A 26,430-nucleotide genomic window follows, 5' to 3' on the forward strand; every position below is an offset into this window, starting at 1 on the left:
ACTAACGCAATTAATAAAATCAGTCGCACTACGAAATGCTACCAAATAAACCACAATTCATTCATACATAGTACATAGTTTCGCAGACATATTGTTTGCAGGGGGGGGGTTCGCCCAGGGAGCCATACAAGCTAGGACCGCCACTGCTCACATGCATATCTGATCAGCAAGATGGCAGCACCCCAAGCCTCCCCTTCATGTTCTCACTCTCCCTCTCTCCGTCACAGTGGGTGCGGGGAGGATGATGTCAGCCTTTTCAAAGCTCCGATTCTCTCTCGCTCTATCACACACACACACAACTTCCTTTAAAGCCTTTAAAGGGCAGAGCAAGGGAATTGCATATTTGAGTTGATATATTATTTATTTCCGGTCTACAATTCAGCTTGTTTCTAATGAATAGTAGTAACTGAAGGCTTCAATTCAAATACATCTTTACGAGATGGTTTTCCAGACCAGATTAAGCATAATATAGACCTGGACAAAAAAAATCATGCTTAATGGAGATTCAACATTGAAAGCACTTCATATTCCAGGAGTAGCCTTAATATTGGTTAAAACAAACCTACAAGAACAGCTGGAGAAACTGAAGAAGTAAATATCTCCACGATGATCTTGTGAATGGGGTTAGTGGAAATAAACTTGGAGTGATTCATGGGACTCACTCCCTCTGAGGTGCTAAAGAAGATCGACACTATTTGAAATATCTCATGACAAGTATTTCCGTTAACAACTTGCACATATGGGGGACATACGTTAGTTAAGCATCTTATCTGGCTTAGTCTTCCCATTGCCTCCCAGAGGAGTGAGGCAAGAGTCAGACCATTCCTGACCTGGCCCAGGCCAGTCTTAAGTTCTTTACCAGATATCTACCCAGGCCAGACCTGGGTTCAAATACTATTTAGAATATTTTAAGTACTTTCAATATTTCCTTCAGCCTGCCTCAGTATGCCAGATGTGAGGGATTTGCACCTTTTTAACATGTCTATTGGTTCCATCAGCCAGGCAAGCTCAATCAAGCCAAACTAAAGTATTTCAAATGATTTCAAATAGTATTTGAAGCCAGGTCTACTACAGGTTGAGGTGAGGCTAGGACAGGCTTCAGCTGGTCCCAATCCTCATATGGAACCAATATAATACGGTCCCTAAAGGAAAGGACATGATTGGTGGGGCAGCTTGAAGGGATAATAGTGTGGTAGCGATGGACGAGAAGGAAGAGAAGGAGATGTTCCTCTTCTCAAAATGAAAGTCTACGAGTGAAGCAGGCTTTTATCATGACTTGCCAATACTGCTAAATGGATTGACAATAATCACACCATTCAACATCAGCCACCGAACATCTTTTCCTTCCAGATATTAGTTTGAATGTTATAAGTTATAATAGGCACCCGCCCTGACACAGACCCTTACTCTACCCTTCTACTTCAGTAGACTCAGCCAGGAGAGAATAGCTGAGTCTACACGGGCATAGTGTTAGAAGTAGAGGTGGAAACATTTCTCAGATCACACTCCAGGTTTACGCACCAACTTGAACCCCATAATAATTCACGGATGGGTTCTCATTCTTGATGTATGACTCTGTGTACAGAAGCACTTTGTTTTCACCAAACAAATCATACTGACGAACAACGGATTTTTCACTGGATAGATGTCATGCCAACACACACACTCCTGTCGAAATGCGATGCCATCCCATTTTATCCAGTATTTCCAGTGCTTAATCTTTATAGCTGATAGGTTTAATGTGACATTTAGTTATCCTAGTGTACATAATGGCTAATGTTACTGTACATGACAGGTCATCTTTTAAATGATGATGACAAGAAAACTAACATACTCCGTACTCATTGATCAATAATTCAAATGAAAAGCAATAGTCTCTCTCAAGTTGATATGCACGTTTCTCCTCCTTTCAAACCACTGGGCTTTTGTGTCTGTGATATTTGTTGTGATAACAAGGAGCATCAAAGAGATATATAAGATACGTTCTGACCTCTAGTTAATGTTAAATATCATGGGTGCAGCTGTAACTGTTTTACCATAGCAAGATAAACAAACAAAACTCTGTCCCAAATGGCACCCGATTCCGTACAGTTGTAGGATCTTAATTTGATCACTCTTCTGTTGCTGAGAATTTGCAAACTTGTATTGTATTCAAGGTTTAAAAAGGCTTCCAAAGTTTGTAATTTAATCTTTAAAATGTCAGACTTGATTTGCTTTAACGAAAAATGTATCAACCCCTACACAAATGTTCCATTAACAATAATCCACATAATAATTCACATTTCCTGTTGCTGCAGTATTATTTTACTGCTGTAGAAAACTGGATCAAATTAAGATCCTACAGCTGTATCAAGTTAACTTCTTTTGAGCAGAGCCCTATTGGCCATGGTCAAAAGTACTAGGGTACTAATGGGGTACAATTTGGAACCTATCCTCTGCCTGGCTGAAGAAGGGAATTAGAAGGGAACATTGGAAGTGAGCACTTTAGAGCAGGGTTTCATAAATGATGGGTTGGGACCCAAAGTGTGCCCTGGACATGTGAGAGGAGGGTCGTGAGTTATGAGAATACATCTAGAATCACACACTCGTAGGTAGGATGATTTGGGTCACGGAAGGACGGTCAATGTTTCATTTGGGTCTCGAACTGAAAAGGTTTGAAGAGCAGCTTTCATGAAAAAAAAGGTGTTAATTGAAAACCAGATGTTTTATGCTTAGTTATAGTCAAACACGTAAATTCTGGTCTTCGTTTTGACAGTTGTTGAAATTTTAGTTGTAAATGTAGCTCTTTTTGCCCCTAGTGGTTCAACTACCATTGAAATTGTGATGTAGAGGCCCACAGATTTCTAACTCTGAAAAGTGAAAGCATACCTGTGAGAGGGGTCCCCCTGGGAGTAATTGTAGGTTTGTATACAGTACCAAAAACAATCTGTGAGTTCATTTGACCATTGGAAAAAGAGCTACTGCGTAAATACTGCAATGCGGGTTGGATTGAATTGAGCCCCTTATTTTCATTTTCAAGGTAATGATTGCACTTTTCTTCCCAACACAATACTGTAATAAATGTGAGTCCACGTAAGTGTGCTTTAGTGAGAAAGTGTTGGGATCAGGTGCAACTACATTAACCCACCTCCAAAATGAAAATGTATGAGCAATTCCCCCCCACTCACAACTTCTCACCTGAATGCATTGTTTGTATTTTTAAGTGAAGGGGTTGGGCAAAGGCTGAAATTGGGGCTGAGAGTTACCCTTTAAGAACCCCTGCTTTAGAGGAATATAACTTCAACAGCAGGAACATGTACCATCTGTGTGTGCGCGCGTTCAACAGGAAACGTGAACCATCTGTGAAGTTGTCCCAGGAGGCTAGTCCAGCATACAGAACTATCTACCTCCCACTCTTGACACAACAACACATAACATTCCATCACAACACACACACAAACGTATGCATGCAAGTACGCGCACAAACTCCATTCGAAATCCGAGCATAGAAAGCCTCCCCCACAAACATCGCACATCACTAAGTAACCTACCTAACACTACCCCCTCTAAAGCAACGGCCCCTGGGCTCATCACAGCAGTGGTTCCCATTAGGGACTATTGTATGCGTCCCAAACGGCACCCTATTCCGTAGTGCACTACTTTCGGTCAAAAGCTGTGCACTATGTAGGGAATAGGGTGTCATTTGGGACGCATACATACAATAGTCCCTAATGGGAACCACTGCTGTGATGAGCCCAGGGGCTGTATGTATCAACCATCTCAGAGTAGGTGTGCTGATCTATGATCAAATCAAATTTTATTGGTCACATACACGTGATTAGCAGATGTTATTGTGGGTGTAGCGAAATGCTTGTGCATCTGGCTCCGACAGTGCATTAATATCTAACAAGTAATATTTAACAAATTACACAACATATACCCAATACACACAAATCTAAGTAAAAATGAATTAAGACTATATACACATATGGACGAGCGATGTCAGAGCGGAGCGGACTAAGATACAGTAGAATAGTAAAGAATACAGTATATACACATGAGATGAGAATGCCAGATATGTAGGCATTATTAAAGTGACTAAAAGTGGACAGTGATTTCAAGTCTGTGTATATAAGGCAGCAGCCTCTAATGTACTAGTGATGGTTATTTAACAGTCTGATGGCGTTGAGATTGAAAAGCAGCTTCTGTCTCTCGGTCCCAGCTTTGATGCACCTGTACTGACCTCGCCTTCTGGATGAGAGCGGGATGAACAGGCAGTGGCTCGGGTCGTTGATGTCCTTGATGATCCTTTTGGCCTTCCTGTGACATCGGGTGCTGTAGGTGTCCTGAAGGGCGGGTAGTTTGCCCCCGGTAATGCGTTGGGCAGACCGCAGCACCCTCTGGAGAGCCTTGGGGTTGCGGGTGGTGCAGTTTCCGTACCAGACAGTGATACAGCCCAACAGGATGCTTTCAATTGTGCATCTGTAAAGGTTGTGAGGGTTTTAGGTGACAAGCCAAATTTCTTTAACCTCCTGAGGTTGAAGAGGCTCTGTTGTGCCTTCTTCATCACACTGACTGTGTGGGTGGTCCATTTTAGTTTGTTAGTGATGTTTACGCCAAGGAACTTAAAGCTTTCCACCTTCTCTACTGCGGTCCCGTTGATGTAGATCGCAGAGGGGGCACCCCCCTGTTTCCTGAAGTCCACGATCATATCCTTTGTTTCGTTGATGTTGAATGAGAGGTTGTTTTCCAAGCAATAGACTCTGAGAGCCCTCACCTCCTCCCTGTAATCAAATGTACTACTGCTGTTGTGTCTGCAAACTTGATGATTGAGTTGGAGGCGTGCTTGGCCACACAGTCATGGGTGAACAGGGAGTACAGGAGGGGGCTGAGCACGCACCCTCGTGGGGCTCCAGTGTTGAGGATCAGCGGAGTATAGATGTTTCCTACCTTCACCACCTGGGGGTGTCCAGTCAGGAAGTCCAAGACCCAGTTGCACAGGAAGGTGTTCCAACCCAAGGCCTCAAGCTTAATTATGAGCTTGGAGGGTACTATGGTTTTGAATGCTGAGCTATAGTCAATAAACATAATTATTACCAAGGCATTCCTCTTGTCCAGATGGGATAGGGCAGTGTGCAGAGTGATGGTGATTGCATCATCTGTGGATCTATTGGGGTCGTAAGCAAATTGAAGTGGGTCTAGGGTGTCAGGTAAGGTGGAGGTGATATGATCCTTGACTAGTCTCTCAAAGCACTTCATGATGACAGAAGTGAGTGCTACAGGCAGTAGACATTTAGTTCAGTTACCTTTGCCTTCTGGGGTACAGGAATAATGGTGACCATCATGAAGCATGTGGAGAGAGTAGACTGGGATAGGGAGAGATTGAATATGCCTGTAAACACGCCAGCTAGCTGGTATGCCCATGCTCTGAGGACATGCCTAGGAATGCCGTCTGGGCCAGCAGCCTTGCGAGGGTTAACACGTTTAAATGTTTTACTCACGGCGGCCACGGATAAGGAGAGCCCACAGTCCTTGGTAGCGGGCCCGTCGGTGGCACTGTGTTATCCTCAGAGCGTGCGAAGAATGTGTTTAGCCTGTCCGGAAGCAAGACATCGGTCTCGGCAATTTAGCTGGTTTTCGTTTTGTAGTCCGTTATTGTCTGTAGTCCCTACCATATACGTCTCGTGTCAGATCTGTTGAATTGTGACTCCACTTTATCTCTATACTGATGTTTAGCTTGTTTGATTGCCTTGCAGAGTATATTCTGCCATATTCCCAGTCAGCTTGCCATGGTTAAATGCAGTTGTTTGCGCTTTCAGTTTCACGCAAATGCCACCATCTATCCACGGTTTCTGGTTAGGGTAGGTTTTAATAGTCACAGTGGGTACTACATCTCCCATACACATCCTTATAAATTCAGTCCCCGCTGTCCATGTAATCATATATAATATTGTCAAAAAGGCAAAACTGATCCTAAATCAGCACTCCTTCTGTGGGACGTTTTTCGAATACGGGTCCTGAAGTTCACATGCTCACATACAGTACATGACCTTAATGCTTATGGGCATAAGAGAATAGGAGAGGGAATGGTTTAATTGCTTTCTGAAACAATGGCAGTATGTGTGTGTGTGCATGTAAACACAAATTACAGTAAACCTTTATGAGCTCAGCACACATCATGTAAAAGGCATTCAGGACCTGACCCTGAGACAGTTAAAATACAGCTGGGATTCATAAAGACGCACACACACGCACACACACGCACGCACGCACACACACACACACACACACACACACACACACACACACACACACACACACACACACACACACACACACACACACACACACACACACACACACACACACACACACACACACACACACACACACACACACACACACACACACACACACACACACACACATTTTCTGCTTCAGACACACTAAAACCATCCCTGTTTTTACTATTTGTACATTCTGTCAACAAATGAAGAGCTTTAGATATTCATCCCAATGTAGATATCTAACTACAAGGTTGTAATGGAAGTGAAAACATTCAAAACAAAGTGAGCCTTGAGAAAAAAACAACTACAAAGGAATAGCTCAACACAGCTGTACATCTTCACTAACACACAAAACAAACAGTTCCCTAACACTGTAAGCTGCACAGTTTTTTCAAAAGTCACTACAGATGTAAGATGTAAATTTGATCACTCTTTTGTTGCTGAGATTTTTCCTGCTCAGAAGGAAATGCATCTTGAGGTTTAAAAAGGCTTCTAAGGTTTAACATTTCCACTTTAAAATCTCAAACTTGATTTACGGTAATGACTAATGAATGAACCCCTGGTAAATTACAATTTATTATAATCCACATTTCCTGATGCTGCAGGATTATTTTCCTGCTGTAGAAAATTGGCTCAAATTAGGATCCTACATCTGTACATAACATGCCTGTTTGATGTTTGGAGAAAACTATTTCCTCTTTTATTAAGTCATCCACTTTGGGACGACTTCCCATTGTTCACGCTCCTAGCAATTCACCAAGTGTGGACTGAGAGCGCCTTAAAAGACTGAAATAAGAGGGATTTGCGGAACTTTTAAGACGAAACAGAGAGCTTCTTAATTAAAAAGAGAGTTCCACTGCTGCTTCCCCATTCTCAGAATTCCAGAATCCCTGACAATTCCAGAATTCCCAGTGCCTGCCAATCACCTTGTCCCTGCTCCCTGGCAGGCCTTCCCTGTTACTGGGTCCCACTGCTTTCACAGTGTGGAGTCACCTTAAGGACATACACTAGGCTGAGGCTCTCCAACAAAGCAGAACAACTGTAGCTTCTAGTGCTGCTGAAGAAAACAAGGATTCAGAGCCGTTCCTTTTATGGAAGCAAAATGCGTGCATACGTGTGCAAGTTTGTGTGTGTATGAGGGCTGTGGCCGGCTGAAACATGGCTTCAATCACTTTCTCGGCAGCCACTCTACACAGGAAGTTCATTTGCAGCTAAACCAGAGACGCTGGGGTATGAACCCCAGCGTCTCTGCTTAGAAGAAATACTGTACCATCATACAGTGGCTCCAGTATGAACAAAGTTAGAGGTAGTTTCACAAGCCAATGCTAACTAGCGTTCGCACATTGACTGGAATTCTGTTTATCTTTTATTTATTTTTATTTAATTAGGCAAGTCAGTTAAGAACACATTTTTATTTACAATGACAGCCAAGGAACAGTGGGTTAACTGCCTTGTTAACCCATGACAGATCGTCGAAAGATTGTCAGCTTGGGGATTCGATCTAGCAACCTTACGGTTACTGGCCCAACGCTCTAACCACTAGGCTACCTGCCACACCTACTTATCTACTAGCATGCTAGCAGATACCCATAGCCCTAAAGTCATTGCGCTACCGCTAGTTAGCATTGGCTTGAGAAACGACCTCAAACTTTGTTCATTGTGGACACAGAGACATAGAAATGGTATCCAGGAGTTCATCGGACTCTGGGGAAGTAGTTAGAAATTGCCAAAATATCCCTTAAAGTCTGGAAGGTGCTAGTGTTTATGTTGATCAAAAAATAATTCTTACAATGCACTATTACATTAGAATGCTTTTTATACCTCTAGGCTAACAATACATGTACTCAAATTCTATATCAACCGTAGCTAATGACGTTCTTTGTTGCTGTTTTTACATGACAAGAGTTTGAAGACTTCCTGAAGTTTGAAGACTTCCTGTCTTTGAGAAATGAACTTCCTGTGACATCTTGATAATGATTTACCGAAACATAAACAGGAAGCTTTTGATTTCCACTTGTCGGAGTCTGGTCTGATTGGACAAATAATCATTTTTACAGACCAAAGCACAAATATGAATTAGAATTACAGTACATACTGTACGACTGTAACAAATCTGAAATGATCTCCTGCACCTTTTCTTAACATAATTGTCAGGTGTGCGGCACATTATTCATTCATGTGACCCAGAAAGAACTTCTGCTATCATATCAAAGAGAATACCAAATAGGTGTGGATAGGGATAAGCAGACATGTTGGGTATTATGTAGTTTTATCATGTAGCAAGCCCCTGTCATCCCTGTCTCTATTCGAGACATCCTGATAACTGATTGAGGAGAGCTCCAGATGTTTCCTGTAGCTGATTTGGTCACAAACCCTGCTAGGGACACTTTTACTGCGACTTTCATTGTTATTCTTGGATCCATTGTGGTGGGACATTTGTACAACAGTCAGTTAGCACTGTGTTCTGATCATAGATCAACATAAATGCTTCAAATCCTCTTGATGGTGCCAGGTTACTGACTGTAGTGCACTTCAGACCTGGGTTCAAATACTAATTGAAATCTTTCAAATACTTTGACCCTTTTCTTAAGCATGCCTAGAGTGCCTGGTCGGCACATTTCTTCAGGCACAATTTAACACAGCTAAAGTTTTTAAAATAATCTAAAAGTATTTAAACCCAGTTCTGCTGTGAAAAAGTCCACACAAAATAAATCTCTGATGTGTTAAAAAAAAATTCTCACTGAGGCCAGGATGTGTATACATGTACAGGAATCCCAGTATTGACATGGGGCTGTGATGGCAGGAGTATACGCTTCCAGCAACAACCAGGGCGAGTAGCCAGGTTAGATAAGAAGTAGTGCCGGGGTTGGGACCAAGGGTCGAGGCTGTGTGTGTGTGTGTGTGTGTGTGTGTGTGTGTGTGTGTGTGTGTGTGTGTGTGTGTGTGTGTGTGTGTGTGTGTGTGTGTGTGTGTGTGTGTGTGTGTGTGTGTGTGTGTGTGTGTGTGTGTGTGTGTGTGTGTGTGTGTGTGTGTGTGTGTGTGTGTGTGTGTGTGTGTGTGTGTGTGTGTGTGTGTGTGTGTGAGCCTTTCAGGGGCCCTATGGTAAACACATTGAGTTACAATCAGTGACTGTTATAACACACTTGTGTGCACATACACAAGCACACACACCCACCCACCCACAAAACCACACACAGTGAGTTATAATCACACCGTTATCAGATTACACCATAGTGCCCTCAAAACTCATCAATAAGCTAAGGACCCTGGGTCTAAACACCTCCCTTTGAAACTGGATCCTGGACTTCCTGACGGGCAGACCCCAGGTGGTAAGGGTAGGGAACAATACATCCGCCACGCTGATCCTCAACGCGGGGCCCCTCAGGGGTGCATGCTCAGTCCCATCCTGCACTCACTGTTCACTCATGACTGCATGGCCAGGCACGACTCCAACAAAATCATGAACTTTGCCGATGACACAACAGTGGTAGGCCTGATCACCTACAACGATGAGACAGCCTATAGGGAGGAGGTCAGAGACCTGGTCGTGTGGTGCCAGGACAACAACCTCTCCCTCAACATGATCAAGACAAAGGAGATGATTGTGGATTACAGGAAAAGGAGGACCGAGCATACCCCCATTCTCATCGATGGTGCTGTAGTGGAGCAGGTTGAGAGCTTCAAGTTCCTTGGCGTCCACATCAAAACAAACTATCATGCTCCAAACACGCTAAGACAGTCGTGAAGGGGGCACGACAAAGCCTATTCCCCCTCAGGAGACTGAAAACATTTGGCATGGGTCCTCAGATCCTCAAAAGGTTATACAGCTGCACCATCGAGAGCATTCTGATTGGTTGCATCACTGCCTGGTATGGCAACTGCTCGGCCTCCGACTGCAAGGCACTACAGAAGGTAGTGCGTACGGCCGAGTACATAACTGGGGCCAAGCTTCCTGTTATCCAGGACCTCTATACCAGGCGGTGTCAAAGGCCCTAAAAATTGTCAAAGACTCCAGCCACCCTAGTCAGAGACTGTTCCCTCTGCTACTGCATGGTAAGACGTTCGCGCCAAGTCTTGGTCAAAAGGCTTCTTAATTGCTTCTACCTCCAAGCCATAAGACTCCTGAACAGCTAATATAAGGGCTAACCAGACCCCTCTTTTACGCTGCTGCTAATCTCTGTTTATAATCTATGCATAGTCACTAACTCTACCTACATGTACATATTACCTTAATTACCGAAAACGAACCCCTGCCTTCGCACATTGACTCTGTACCGCACCCCCTGTATATAGCCTTGTTTGTTATTTTACTGCTGCTGTTTAATTATTTGTAACTTATTTTCTATTTTTTCCTTAACATTTATTTTCATTTTTTCCCTTAACTTCTTAAAGCATTGTTGGTTACACCTCTCTGGGATATGTCAAAAGCCAGGGAAAATGCAGAGTGCCATATTCAAAATAATTACTATAAAAATCAAACTGTCATTAAATCACACATGCAAGATAGCAAATTAAAGCTACACCTGTTGTGAATCCAGCCAACATGTCAGATTTCAAAAAGGCTTTTCGGCAAAAGCAAACGAGGCTATTATCTGAGGATAGCACCTCCGTAAACAAAGAGAGAAAAGCATATTTCAACCCTGCAGGCGCGACACAAAACGCAGAAATAAAAATATAATTAATGCCTTACCTTTGATGAGCTTCTTTTGTTGGTACTCCAATATGTCCCATAAACATCACAAATGGTCCTTTTGTTCGATTAATTCCGTCTATATGTATCCAAAATGTCCATTTATTTGGCGCGTTTGATCCAGAAAAACACCGGTTCCAACTTGCGCAACATGACTACAAAATATCTCAAAAGTTACCTGTCAACTTTGCCAAAACATTTCAAACTACTTTTGTAACACAACTTTAGGTATGTTTTAACGTAAATAATCGATCAAATTGAAGACGGGATGATCTGTGTTCAATACAGGAGGAAAACAAACTGTAGCTGGCTTTCTGGTCACGCGCCTCTAACAGTACACTTCAAGTGACCCTCGTTCAAGAAGGCCATACTTCTTCATTACACAAAGGAAAAACCTCAAACAATTTCTAAAGACTGTTGACATCCAGTGGAAAAGAGAAGAAATGCTGTGTTTCCAATGAAAAATAATTGAAAAGAGAGTGACCTCAAAAAAGAAAAAAAATCTGAATGGTTTGTCCTCGGGGTTTCGCCTGCTAAATAAGTTCTGTTATACTTACAGACATGACTCAAACAATTTTAGAAACTTCAGAGTGTTTTCTATCCAAATCTAAATATGCATATCTTATCTTCTGGGGATAAGTAGCAGGCAGTTGAATTTGGGCATGCATTTCATCCGGAAGTGAAAATACTACCCCCTGTCACCAAGAAGTTAATTAAGGGCTTGTAAGTAAGCATTTCACTGTAAGGCCAGCTGTATCCAGCACATGTGACAAATACATGTGATTTGATTTGATTGATTTGATAACACACATCTGATCCTGTCCTGGCTCGGGGAAAGCCTGTATCACAACCGGCCGTGATTGGGAGTCCCATAGGGTGGAGCACAGTTTGCCCAGCTTTGGCCGGTGTAGGCCGTCATTGTACAGTAAATAAGAATTTGTTCTTAACTGACTTACCTATTTAAATAAAGGTTAAATTAAATAAATAAATAAATAAATAAAGGATGAGGCCCAATGTAAAACATTCAGCACCTCTGTGAACATCTGTTTACCATAACCATAACATTGACGTAGATAATAAACAATGTTCTATATCTATAGCCATCAATGGCTAAAAAGTCATGTTTTTCATCTAAAGAAAAAATAAATCATCAGCTTTTAATTGTGAGCGAGAGCTACAGTTATTTTTACTCCAAGCTGCTCCCCATAGCCAACATTTGGTTGAGAAGATTTCCCTCCTTTCAACGTCACTTGAGTTTCCTTTTCAGTGGTTTGAGGGAAACATAGTGGGCAGAGAGTCTTCCCTCCGGTCAGACTTGGCCACCACATACTGTGTGTGTGTGTGTGTGTATGGTGAGATTAAGTGGCAGCTATCTAGCCAGTACAAGAGCCATCCAGGAAACCTTTTAAATTTAGTGTTCTATTGCAGTGGTTCCCAACCTTTTTGGTTACCGTACCACCACCTAAATTTTGCTCTGCCGGGAGTAACACTGAAGTACCCCCTCATGAGCATTTTACCAGTAACCCTATGGTCTCATGTGCATTTTACCAGTAACCCTATGGTCTCATGTGCATTTTACCAGTAACCCTATGGCCTCATGTGCATTTTACCAGTAACCCTATGGTCTCGTGTGTGTTTGACCAGTAACCCTATGGTCTCATGAGCATTTTACCAGTAACCCTATGGTCTCATGTGCATTTTACCAGTAACCCTATGGTCTCATGTGCATTTTACCAGTAACCCTATGGTCTCGTGTGCGTTTTACCAGTAACCCTATGGTCTCGTGTGCATTTTACCAGTAACCCTATGGTCTCATGAGCATTTTACCAGTAACCCTATGGTCTCATGTGCATTTTACCAGTAACCCTATGGTCTCATGAGCATTTTACCAGTAACCCTATGGTCTCATGTGCATTTTACCAGTAACCCATGGTCTTGTTTTACCAGTAACCCTATGGTCTCATGTGCATTTTACCAGTAACCCTATGGTCTCATGTGCATTTTACCAGTAACCCTATGGTCTCATGTGCATTTTACCAGTAACCCTATGGTCTCATGAGCATTTTACCAGTAACCCTATGGTCTCATGTGCATTTTACCAGTAACCCTATGGTCTCATAAGCATTTTACCAGTAACCCTATGGTCTCGTGCATTTTACCAGTAACCCTATGGTCTTTACCAGTAACCCTATGGTCTCATGCGCATTTTACCAGTAACCCTGTGGTCTCATGTGCATTTTACCAGTAACCCTATGGTCTCATGTATGTTTTACCAGTAACACTGTGGTCTCATGAGGCTTTTCAAGTACCCCTGTGGATAGGCCAAGTACCTCCAGGGGTCCGCCTAAACTGGGACTGAGATGAGAACGGCTCATAGATTGTCCCAGTCCCTGCTGTCAAATCCACATGGGGAAGTCCTCAACAGTATGCTAAACATCTTAAGACTCTGCACAATCTAGTGCTGTAATATTGCCTAATCCACTCAATTCTGTCCAGACTGATACCTGCAGACAGTGCAGTATATCAAAGGATATATCAAAGGATATACTCCAAGAACAGGATACATTACATTTTTCCTCTTTATTTATTCCCGTAGCCCTCCTCTGCTCTGACTACATCCCTCTGACTATACTAGCCTAGCCATTAAGAGAGTTGGGCCAGTAACAAAAAGGTTGCTGGTTCAAATCCCCGAGCTGACACATATGTCAATGTGCCCTTGAGCAAGGCACTTAACCCTAATTGCTCCTGTAAATCGCTCTGGATAAGAGCATCTGCTAAATGTAAATGTAATCCCAAATGACTCCCTATATAGTGTACTACTTTTGACCAGAGCCGAATAGAGTGGCATTTGAGAGACAGCTTCAATGCATTTGAATGTTTTTCCATCCTATTGTTTACGACTGCTGCAAGACAAATTGCCTCTCTGAGGACAATGAAGTTTTCTGAATCTGAATAAATAGAGTGGAGCTGCCGTGACTTTCTTTAGAAACCAGCTGGACACTATTACCTTCCTCCTGCCATGTGGATTCTTTGTATCAGTTTCCTCTCTATGCTTGTGTGTGTGTATAGCTGTATGTGTGTGCACACGTGTGTGTGTTATTGTATCAGCATTCTTGGCCTGCGGTAAATGAAACCAGTTGAATGGCATTGAGGGAATTGAAAATGTCTTACTGCTGCAGAACTGTATAAGGAGGCAAACAAAGCATGCAGTGTGGTTGTGGTGGAAGCGTGTGGCTCTGGCTCTGTCTGCTAACGTGCCAGTGAGGGCTGAGACTGAGTCTCAGAGCAGCTAGGTCACTCGAGATCCAAGGCGATATTTGATGTTCGTCAAGGTCCCCAGGATGTCGAAAAGGCCTTCAAAACTGCCCTCTAGGGGGCAACAGTGAGCACTATTACCATCAAGTATGGATGGATGGGCGTAAGCCGTGAGCTCCCACTCTTGTGTAGCTAGCTAGCTTAGCAGGCTATCAGTTCCATTACATTCTCCAAGGAGGATCTACAGTACCAGTCAAAAGTTTGAACACACCTACTCATTCAAGGGTTTTTCTTTATTTTTGTATTATTTTCTACACTATGGAATCATGTCGTAACCAGAAAAGTATTGAACAAATCTAAATATATTTAAATATAAATATATTCTTCTTTGTGGAATTTCTTTCCTTCTTAATGAGTTTGAGCCAATCTGTTGTGTTGTGACAAGGTAGGGGTGGTATACAGAAGATAGCCCTATTTGGTAAAAGACTAAGTCCATATTATGGCAAGAACAGCTCAAATAAGACATGAAGGTCAGTCAATATGGAAGAAGGAGAGTGATGTGGCTGCACCAGATGCACCAGTTGCTGCACCAGATGACCTGGCCTCCACAATCACCCGACCTCAACCCATTTGATATAGTTTGGGATGAGTTAGACTGCAGAGTGAAGGAAAAGCAGCCAACAAGTGCTCAGCATATGTGGGAACTCCTTCAAGACTGATGGAAAATCTTTCCTTGTGAAGCTGGTTGAGAAGAATGCCAAGAGTGTGCAAAGCTGTCATCAAGGCAAAGGGTGGCTACTTTGAAGAATCTCAAATATAAAATATATTTTCATTTTTAACACTTTTTTGGTTACTACATGATTATGTGTTATTTCATAGTTTTGATGTCTTCACTGTTATTGTACAATGTAGAAAAAAAGATACACAAATTAAGAAAAACCCTTGAATGAGTAGGTGTCCAAACTTTTGACTGGTACTGTAGAGAGAATTTTGATTCATCACATGACATTGAGTTTGCGATATGAAGACTTTATTATAAATGAAATTAAACTGTTCCACAAAAAAATGTGCATCGGAAAATCATAACTGGCAGGCAGATCAATAGAAATGGTACAATAACTTGACACTCCAAATGGAAAAGGTTGACCACCACAGGTGTAGCCTATTGCCGGCAACTTCAGGAGCATAATGGCAGAATCTGTGAAGGCCAGCAGCAGTTGGAGGAGGGTAAGGAACAGGTTTTCTTCTGGTTGGGTTATAATGATCTCTGGCTCACTCTTTAGTCATTTGAGTGTCTTCAATTTTAAAAGCAGTGTTTAAAGCATCAGACAAGCTCAGTAGCATACATATTGTTGATTTTATTCAAACATAGGGTGTGTCTATATATGGAAAAATACCCGTTTTAAACAGACGACTCTCGGTCGACCAATAATTTTGTTGTTGTTGGGGAGAGCCCTACTTCGCTGGCAGTATTGTATATCCTCTAACAGTGTCCTGGCACCACTGGGTATTTAAAGACACATCAACCTATTCTGATGTCTGGACCTTGGAGCTTCTTCTAGGGGAAAAGTTGGGTATGGGCACTGGACATCTGTCTGTTAATAGATGTGCCATTTAGCGGACACTTTTATCCAAAGCAACTTACAGTCATAAGTTCATACATTTTACGTATGAGTGGTCCCGGGAATCGAACCCAGTATCCTGGCGTTGCAAGCGCCACGCTCAACCAACTGAGCTACAGAGGACCAAACAACTGTAAACAAGTGAAGATGTCATAGTGAAGTGACCTCCAGCCTGACAACTGCTGGAGCTAGCTTGGTTAATGCGCACTCTTCGTAACTTCCCATCCCGTGTGTACCAATGAAGTAGACATAGAAAATAGAGTTAAGGTTTTTTTTCCGTTACAGTCATTTTATTTCCATGCTGGATTTGTAGTTAATGGGCATATTAGACTACATGTCAAAAGTTTAAGAGTACAGTATATGATTTTACAGCTCCTTGAAGACAACGAGTGCTTAAGCTTTAGTATAATATCCAGATACAAAAAGTAGATGAATACTGAGCCAAACCTGCAAGCTATTTCATGATTCATTTTCAAGGGTGTCTGGTGGTGTATAGTCAGCTGAGATACAATAAACAAAGAGATAATGTGCCAATTGCACAAAAATGCCTGAACGTGAGACTTGAAAATGAAGGGTAGAGAATAATATGGGTGTTTTTCTCTAGCTCCCAGCTCTTGTAATCACTCACTCAAGTATACACAGCCTCCTGGACCTTACTGCTTATTTCAAGCACCCACATCATTCAGCACGCACGCACGCCCCCCCCCCAGTCATTTCAACCACCCAAATCATTCAGCATTCATCATTATAACAACCCTGTTTTCCCTCTCTAGAATGTGAGGTATGACTGAGGTAAATACAGTGTGTAGTTTATTTAGCTAAAAATAACTAAACAAAGTCCATCTGGAGGTCTGGTATGCCTTTCCATAACCGTTCACCCGCCAACCAAAACATGTTTAAAATGATCAACATGAAAGACTTATATCATTTCAGGAATTGCTTTAGAAAAAACATGTTATGATTTCACTATTATTTAACTCGCACTCCATAATATTGTGTGATTTACTGAGTGAGTGGTAATTCCTGATATCTGCCTCACATGTAGGGTTGTGAAGAATTACCCTGTGGTTTCTAATCTTTCTTAGTCCATGTGTACACTGTCCATTACAAGTAAGATCAGAAAGTTAGCCTGAAGATGAATTGATCAACTGATTAATCCAAGTCAGGTCCATCTGTGTAAAAGAATCTGTTTTTCCTTTGTCCTCTGGCTTGTGCCAACAATCCCCAGAATCTATGTATAGCAGTGAATGAACAGCTATTGTAATAATGGTTAGGCTAATAACTGAAACAGAAATAACGTCTTTGTTTTTTACTGAGCAGGATTGATATACTGCCATGTCTATCCATGGACAGTCATGCCCAGATACAGTACTGTACAAGCAACTTAAATATCTTAAAATAGCTCATGACATGGACTTGCTACCCCTACCAGTCATACACCAGGCATGGTCAGAGCCAGTCAGTCAACCCCAAACACAGCTACAGCTAGGTTTTCCATTGCATCACCCACCGGAGCCAGCGACAGACAGCGTGGTGGAGTTCACACACCCACCCAACCAGTTCCATTTGACACGACACCACCCTGCTCTTGCTGTGACGTTAACCTCTAATAGTGGGATCCTGTGTTTTAGCCATATGTGTATGAGGCAGGGTCTCCCGGAGGATGTAGATGGGCACCAGCTGTTTTCCATTAGCATACCTCAGCCAGCAAATAGAAGGCCTGGCTCATGTGGACACACACTTTAGCAAGACAAATGATAGGATGGGCATCTCTCTCTCCAGTCTTTTCTCAGAGTCACAAACAAACATTTAGAGGATTAAATTAAAGTGGGTAGTCCCTATAATCTCTATACTATAATATTTTTCTCCCCTCTATTTCCCTCAATCATATGTACAGTATCAAAGGTCAGACTGAAAGCCACGATCACTCTAGTAGTCTAAGCAGTCTGGTGTGGTTAGGTTGGAATTCTACTTGTGCGGGATTCTGAGCTAGCGAAGATGAGTGAGTGCACTGATTCTTTGGTTGGCTTGTGGTGGTGGTACATTTAAAAAGGTACATTTAAAATTGTACCTTTATTCAACTCATCTATAGAACTGCAGTGTCTATTCCTTGTTCACACATCTGTGTTCGTTACCCCACACAAAAGAGTCAGGAAAATATACCCCTTCAATCCAACAATAACCACCACTAATCAGCTACACTACCAGACACCTCATGGTTACATGGGCTGAGCCTACACACTCCTCTTTAAACCTACAATAAGCTAATTCAGACTCAACATTTCTTCACACAAAATATGTAAGAGTGTGTGTATGAATATGCATGTGTGTGTGTGCGTGTGTGCGTGTGTGTGTGCGTGTGTGCGTGTGTGCGTGCGTGCGTGCGAAGAAAATGTTAAAGGTGTCAAGCGAATCTAATAAAAATGTAATGCAAAAATAAATGTCACAGAACATGAAATACAAAAGGTTATATTGGAAGTTATAACAATATGTCACACCTTTGAATAGCAATTCATTGACTAGAAATAATGCTATATCCAAGAGGAAGTGTAATTTTGGCACCACAGTATTTAACTCCACACAGCAGAATAAGTGATCCTCTTATCTCTGATTAATCAAACAATTGTACATTGCCAATGTTTTTAAACAAAGTGCTGTTTTATTCTACAACACAGCTCAACTCTATCATGCCATGTGGTTCTGGCCTGATGAATCCCACTGTCAGTATTACTGAAAGAGTGCTTATCCCTGCTAGTACATTAAAGCACACAGTGCCAGAGAGATGCCAGTTAGTTACGTACGTGGCACACACCAGATGTCAAAGCTAATCTACAGTACACTACTGCCCACCCAGAAACACAGAGGTAGCGTCCCAAATGGCACCCTAATACCTTTATAGTGCACTTAGGGCCCCACATAGGGCTTTGGTCAAAATGAGTGCACTATAAAAGGAATCTGGTGCATTTTGGGATGCAAAAAAATAGAGATAATGCTGTATAGATGTGGAACATGTTTACTTCGGGAATTAACAATACAATACTTCTTATTGCATACCTACAATTTACACAGTTGAAGCTAACAGTTTATGCTCTGTCTGATTACAGCGTTAAATTAGAAGAGGCAACCCTAAGTATCAATGACTACTATAGTCATCTAGGAGTACCACTGACTCCACAAAATGATCCCCACTTCACTGGGATAGATCGGATGAATAAACACAACTTTTCATTGTCTAAGGCTCGATAACTGTGTTATTATGTGTAGTTGAAAGCCTCACATATGACATGACTAAGTTGTGTGTCTTAAGTTAAAAGAACAGAATACAACAAAATGCGAAGCCTCAGCCTCACACATTACCCAGTATGATGAATGAGGATTATTATTGTTACAACTGTTCTGTGCAATGTAGTGATTTATATAACAGGTGGGTCTAATCCTGAATGCTCATTGGTTAAAAGGGCATTCCAGCCAGTGTCTATTCCACAAGTTACCACCGGCTAAATCTACGACGTTAAAATGGCCATTTACTCTGTTTCATCTGACTGCACAATCCACTCTATCAGCCCAGCTAAGCAATTCATAAACTTGATCTCCACTATAAACAGCATCTAGCCATTATCTCATTTCTTTTAGAGTAACATTTCGTTTTCAACAGCGAAGATTTGTATAAACCTTGCTGTCTGCAACATTGTTTCAATATTCAAATTTGATCTCTAGCAGTCCCATAGTGATGAACGTGCCGGGAGTCGCGACGAGACAGACAGACAGCTTTTTTCAACCATTCGAAATCATGAATCATTACAGTATATATCAATTTTCTATGCCAGGCGAAATCGCGCCTCATTAGCTCAATGTTATGAATGTATCCAAATAAATGTCACTAGAAAACAGCTTAAACAAATGCAAATACAGCTACTTTGCTGTTATTATGGCTTCACATTTTGATGTGACTGTTAGCTGTAGTAGGCTAGCTAGCAAGCAAGGGATAAGAACTTTGCCAGCCAGTATGGCAATGGAACATTTAGACTGAACGACTGGGTCGCTTCCATAGACACGGAACAAAAAGACTGAACGACTGGGTCGCTTCCATAGACACAGAACAAAAAGACTGAACGACTGGGTCGCTTCCATAGACACGGAACAAAAAGACTGAACGACTGGGTCGCTTCCATAGACACGGAACAAAAAGACTGAACGACTGGGTCGCTTCCATAGACACAGAACAAAAAGACTGAACGACTGGGTCGCTTCCATAGACACGGAACAAAAAGACTGAACGACTGGGTCGCTTCCATAGACACGGAACAAAAAGACTGAACGACTGGGTCGCTTCCATAGACACGGAACAAAAAGACTGAACGACTGGGTCGTGGTCCATAGACACAGAACAAAAAGACTGAACGACTGGGTCGCTTCCATAGACACAGAACAAAAAGACTGAACGACTGGGTCACTTCCATAGACACGGAACAAAAAGACTGAACGGACTGGGAACAAAAAGACTTCCTGGGTCGCTTCCATAGACACGGAACAAAAAAGACACGGAACAAAAAGACTGAACGACTGGGTCGCTTCCATAGACACGGAACAAAAAGACTGAAGGACTGGGTCGCTTCCATAGACACGGAACAAAAAGACTGAACGACTGGGTCGCTTCCATAGACACGGAACAAAAAGACTGAACGACTGGGTCGCTTCCATAGACACGGAACAAAAAGACTGAACGACTGGGTCGCTTCCATAGACACAGAACAAAAAGACTGAACGACTGGGTCGCTTCCATAGACACGGAACAAAAAGACTGAACGACTGGGAACAAAAAGACGCTTCATAGACACAGAACAAAAAGACTGAACGACTGGGTCGCTTCCATAGACACAGAACAAAAAGACTGAACGACACAGACACAGAACAAAAGACTGAACGACTGGGTCGTGGTCAGAACAAAAAGACTGAACGAGTCGTGGTCCATAGAACAGAACAAAAAGACTGAACGACTGGGTCGTGGTCCATAGACACAGAACAAAAAGACTGAACGACTGGGTCGTGGTCCATAGACACAGAACAAAAAGAATGAACGACTGGGTCGCTTCCATAGACACAGAACAAAAAGACTGAACGACTGGGTCGCTTCCATAGACACAGAACAAAAAGACTGAACGACTGGGTCGCGTCCATAGATACAGAACAAAAAGACTGAACGACTGGGTCGCTTCCATAGACACAGAACAAAAAGACTGAACGACTGGGTCGCTTCCATAGACACAGAACAAAAAGACTGAACGACTGGGTCGCGTCCATAGACACAGAACAAAAAGACTGAACGACTGGGTCAGGTTCATAGACACAGAACTAAAAGACAGAACGACTGGGTCGTGGTCCATAGACACAGAACAGACACAGTCGTATCTCTGGCAACAGAACCAATAGAACGAACGACCAGCCGGCTTGGGTAGCAACCCTAGATTTGTTTCGTTACTATATCTTGTGGAAGGATGACATAGATTACATAGATACATTCAATAAAATAACGTTTTTAATTCAAATATGTTAATCATAATTTGAATATGTTTGTAACCCGTTGTATAAAAGTGATAATGCCCTCAAAGCCGGTGTTTGGAGGATATATTGGAGGATATACTAAACAACACCCATGCCAATATATCCTCCAAATACTGGCTTCTCAGGCATTATCACTTAATTTAAGTATACTTATCACAGGGCTGTATGGGTGGGTAGAAGCTCTGGGTTCAGGGATCTTTTAAATTCTTTGAGTGTTTGCTTTAGCCTGCCTGAAGTGCCAGATGGGCAGGGTTTGCAGTTTTGGAAACTATTCTATTGGACAATTAAACCAGGCAAGCACAGATAATGTATAAGAGTTTTTGAATGGTGTTTGAACCCTGGGCTGTTTGGGGGAGAGAGAGAGAGATGAAGAGAAGGCTAGCATTATAATGACAGATACTTTCACTGCATAGTTCAGTCGGGCTCAGCCTCCCAGGGAGAAATGAGCCTGGGGTCCACTGTGAAGAATGCCAGTAAAATGTACAGGCTCCGTGTGGGGTGGGACCTCTGGTCCCCATTAGCAGGAGGTGAGACATAAATGTACGCCCTCAGACTTCTGGACATAGGTCCGCTCTATTGCCATTTCTGAATCAGCTGGCTACCCTAAAGTAACTAACTACTTATGAAGTGACAATGGAGCGTCTGTCTACTGTTTTTACTGAGTACGAGAAGCTTTCGTCTGCACATTAAGATCCATGCAAATTGCAGTCGTTAAAACTTAGTTTAAAAATAGGCTTCGTTAGAGTTCTAGGCTATACTATCTGAAAATAGTGACAAAGGTTTACTACTGTGACAGAAAGCTTGGAAATTAAATGACTGAAAATTGCATGGCTCAACAGTGAGTGTGGAGGGTTCTTTCTCCAGTTTAAGTCACATATTTCCCTGCTACTAAGCTATGTTGTCTTTGTAATAGATTACTTTTCTGCCTCCTGTTTCTACAAGGCCCTCTCTGTCCATCTGGAGCGTGAAGTCACAAGCTCTGCTGGTCGGCTACTGCATATCAACCTAGCGGTGCCAAAAGCCATAGTCTGCCCTAGAATGCCTATGTAAATTACGATCACCAGAACGGACAATTTATTTTTTTAACCCCTTTTTCTCCCCAATTTCATGGTATCCAATTGTTTTTAGTAGCTACTATCTTGTCTCATCGCTACAACTCCCGTACGGGCTCGGGAGAGACGAAGGTTGAAAGTCATGCGTCCTCCAATACACAACCCAACCAAGCCGCACTGCTTCTTAACACAGCGCGCATACAACCCAGAAGCCAGCCGCACCAATGTGTCGGAGGAAATACTGTGCACCTGGCAACCTTGAACGCGCACTGCGCCCAGCCTGCCACAGGAGTCGCTGGTGCGCGATGAGACAAGGACATCCCTACCGGCCAAGCCCTCCCTAACCCGGACGATGCTAGGCCAATTGTGCATCGCCCCACGGACCTCCCGGTCGCGGCCGGTTACGATAGAGCCTGGGCACGAACCCAGAGTCTCTGATGGCACAGCTGGCGCTGAAATACAGAGCCCTTAACCACTGTGCCACCCGGGAGGCCCCAGAACGGACAATTTATTTGGGGGGGCCTGCCATTTTGGGCTCTATTTCTTTTAAATTATGATCAAGTTCGATCCCCCCTTAGGTGAATTATGCACCTACGGGGGTGTGGTGTGCTATCCAGATGAGAACGCAGAGTCAACAAGCCTGTCAAGAGTAGATGGAGTGGCTGACCAATGTCTATGGAGCTGCAAGAGGACAACATAGCAGAGAACAGAGGATGACAAAGTGGAGAACAGAGGATGACAGAGCGGAGAACAGAGGATGACAGAGCAGTTGCACAAATGATAAAGATAGCCTACAAATATATAAAAATACAGAATCAAGATAAAATAATTGTATAAATTATATATAAATCCAATCTAGCCTAACAGAGTTGTGATCGGTTGGTTTTCGACTGTTTATGTCCAAGGCTTCCGTTATTGACGGCGACGTCATCTTGCAGCATTGGGTTTACTCTCTCAGGCAGAATGAAAACAACTACATCGGCCATGATCCTTTGAGCACTTCAAATTCACATACTTCTGGCTTCATGCGCCATCGGGAGTTTTCCCTAAGAATACGTGGATGAGGTCAGCGCTATTACTATCAACTGGTTTCAATGTCTATGGTTTCTATCCATTTGGAGATGATAGCACAGTCAATGTAAACAGTGGTTTTATGAACCATTATAACCGCCTGCGTTTCACCTTTGACCTGACCCAGCAGGCTACAGTCAAATACCACTCAAACAGACTGTTGAACTGTCATACACACATGCAACCACACACATCAAGGACAACAACCACCCGAGCCACTGCCTGTTCACCCCGCTATCATCCAGAAGCCGAGGTCAGTACAGGTGCATCAAAGCTGGGACAGAAAGACTGAAAAGCAGCTTCTGTTAAATAGCCATCACTAGCACATTAGAGGCTGCTGCCTATATACATAGACTTGGAAATCACTGGCCACTTCAATAAATGGAACACTAGTCACTTGAATAATGTTTACATATTTTGCATTAATCATATGTATATACTGTATTATATTCTACTGTATCTTAGTCTATGCCGCTCTGACATTGCTCATCCATATATTTATATATTCTTAATTCCATTCCTTTACTTAGATTTGTGTGTATTGGGTATATGTTGTGAAATTGTTAGATATTACTGTGCTGTCGGAGCTAGAAACACAAGCATTTTGCTACACTGAGTGTAAAAAACATTAGGAACACCGGCTCTTTCCAAGACAAAGACTGATCAGGTGAATCCAGGTGAAAGCTATATGACTGACTCCCTCATATGACTGAGGTCTAGGAACTCACCTTAACGTATGCAGTGTACTGGTGGCACTCCACTGTGTTGATGTCCAGACTGAGCTCGTTGCTCACAGAGCTCATCTGGGCTCCGTTCTGAACCAAGTACACTCTAGAAGGCTGGCTCCTCTGTCTCTTATCCACATCAGCTGTCAGGTTATACAGCAACTCTGGGAGAGAGTGGGAATCATGGGTTAGATAAAGCTAAGTCATGTTTCACTTCACACAGTCTGAATAAGACATATTAATACAGTCAAACATAGGGGAGAGAGAGAAATATATTAGTTGGAGAGGCAATGTAAGGCTCCTAATAGCACCTTTTAATAGTGACAATGTTCCGATCCAAGGTGGATCTTAGTCAGGTCTAGGGCTGATGCGGTGACGTATTACCTCCACACTGGCGGTCACGTGTCATGAAGGCAGTCAAATTCCACATGACTGTAAAGGTAGCGTAATTAGGCTTCTCCAAGCTCTGATGATGCTGCTGGTCATTAGTATCCTACCAAACTTGCTAACTACAATAGACTCAGCACTACATTGTCCCTATAATCACTCTTGACTTCAATGCAAATGTATTAGAAAATCTAATCAAACACTTCATGAGCTCATGTTGCTAAACATTTCTATAGGCTATGCAATTGCGTGAGAAAACAGAGTGATGGCCGCTAATAAAAAGAGGAGGATCCCATCAGCTTTTCTATAGGCTAGGCCAACTAAATTTATTTCTCAACTTTCCTAATATTAAGCACATTGCTTATATTGACAGCAGGAGTATAGCCTACCTGGCTGGCATGAAAATAAACCGCGGGGAATAGCATCCTCCATTCGCTATTTAAGTGCATAGATGACATGTATTTTTTCCCGCTGCCTTGTTTCGATACAGGTGCATGATAATGGTCCATTCTAAATGACACATATATTATTTAGTATATGTAAAGGTTGGTTGGCACCCCCCCCCCCGATCTTTGTGGGCTATACTCGGCCTTGTCTCAGGATGGTAAGTTGGTGGTTGAAGTTATCCATCTAGTGGTGTGGGGGCTGTACTTTGGCAAAGTGGGTGGGGTTATATCCTTCCTGTTTGGCCCTGTCCGGGGGTATCATCGGATGGGGCCACAGTGTCTCCTGACCCCTCCTGTCTCAGCCGCCAGTATTTATGCTGCAGTAGTGTCGGGGGGCTAGGGTCAGTATGTTATATCTGGAGTACTTCTCCTGTCTTATCCGGTGTCCTGTGTGAATTTAAGTTTGCTCTCTCTAATTCTCTCTTTCTCTCTTTCTTTCTCACTCTCGGAGGACCTGAGCCCTAGGACCATGCCTTAGGACTACCTGGCATGATGACTCCTTGCTGTCCCCAGTCCACCTGGCCATGCTGCTGCTCCAGTTTCAACTGACTTGAGCCCTAGGACCATGCCTCAGGACTACCTGGCATGATGACTCCTTGCTGTCCCCAGTCCACCTGGCCGTGCTGCTGCCCCAGTTTCAACTGTTCTGCCTGCGGCTATGGAATCCTGACCTGTTCACCGGACGTGCTACCTGTCCCAGACCTATTATTTGACCATGCTGGTCATTTATGAACACTTGGCCATGTTCTGTTATAATCTCCACCCGGCACAGCCAGAAGAGGACTGGCCACCCCTCAGAGCCTGGTTCCTCTCTAGGTTTCTTCCTAGGTTTTGGCCTTTCTAGGGAGTTTTTCCTAGCCAACGTGCTTCAACATCTGCATTGCTTGCTTGCATTACGGCCACAAATGGATGCCGCTGTGAAATTCAAAGCATTATCAAATGCTTATTGTGAAGGTGTAGGCTATATCACATGGATTCATTAGACTTTTTTAAATGGCTTGTAGGCTGTGTGTGGGCGCCAGGAGATGCTGCATTTTTATGTTTATGTTAATTAACTGTCAATTACCATGAGACCGACAGTTATTTGCTTGACAATCACCGGCTGACCGCCCCAGTTAGGTCAAGCTTTAGTTGGAGGTCTCACTACCAGACATGCACACACACAGGAAATTAAGGCTGGGATGTATAGCGGACGTTTTACGGGCCCCTGACCAATTCTACTATTTTGTGTGTTCTTTGGAGCTGATCTTAACTTATTTGGTAAATAATGTTTCCGCCATCGTTTCCTATGACCGAAAAGAGCTTCTGGACATCAGAACAGTGATAAACAGCCTTGATTTGGATGAAGATTTCT

The 26,430-nt window shown here is 42.8% G+C and overlaps 1 protein-coding gene across 1 annotated transcript in view; it reads right to left on the reverse strand.

The window, feature by feature from the left end:
• The window catches only part of itga9 (integrin, alpha 9), a 150,185-nt gene that overhangs the window by 51,654 nt on the left and 72,101 nt on the right, over positions 1-26,430 (reverse strand). Inside the window, exon 15 of the mRNA XM_046357366.1 lies at positions 24,247-24,407. Coding sequence (XP_046213322.1) covers positions 24,247-24,407 — 161 coding nt within the window. The remainder of the gene's footprint in view (positions 1-24,246; positions 24,408-26,430) is intronic.

The sequence above is a fragment of the Oncorhynchus gorbuscha genome, linkage group LG07, assembly GCF_021184085.1.
Source record: "Oncorhynchus gorbuscha isolate QuinsamMale2020 ecotype Even-year linkage group LG07, OgorEven_v1.0, whole genome shotgun sequence".
Taxonomy (NCBI): Eukaryota; Metazoa; Chordata; class Actinopteri; order Salmoniformes; family Salmonidae; genus Oncorhynchus; species Oncorhynchus gorbuscha.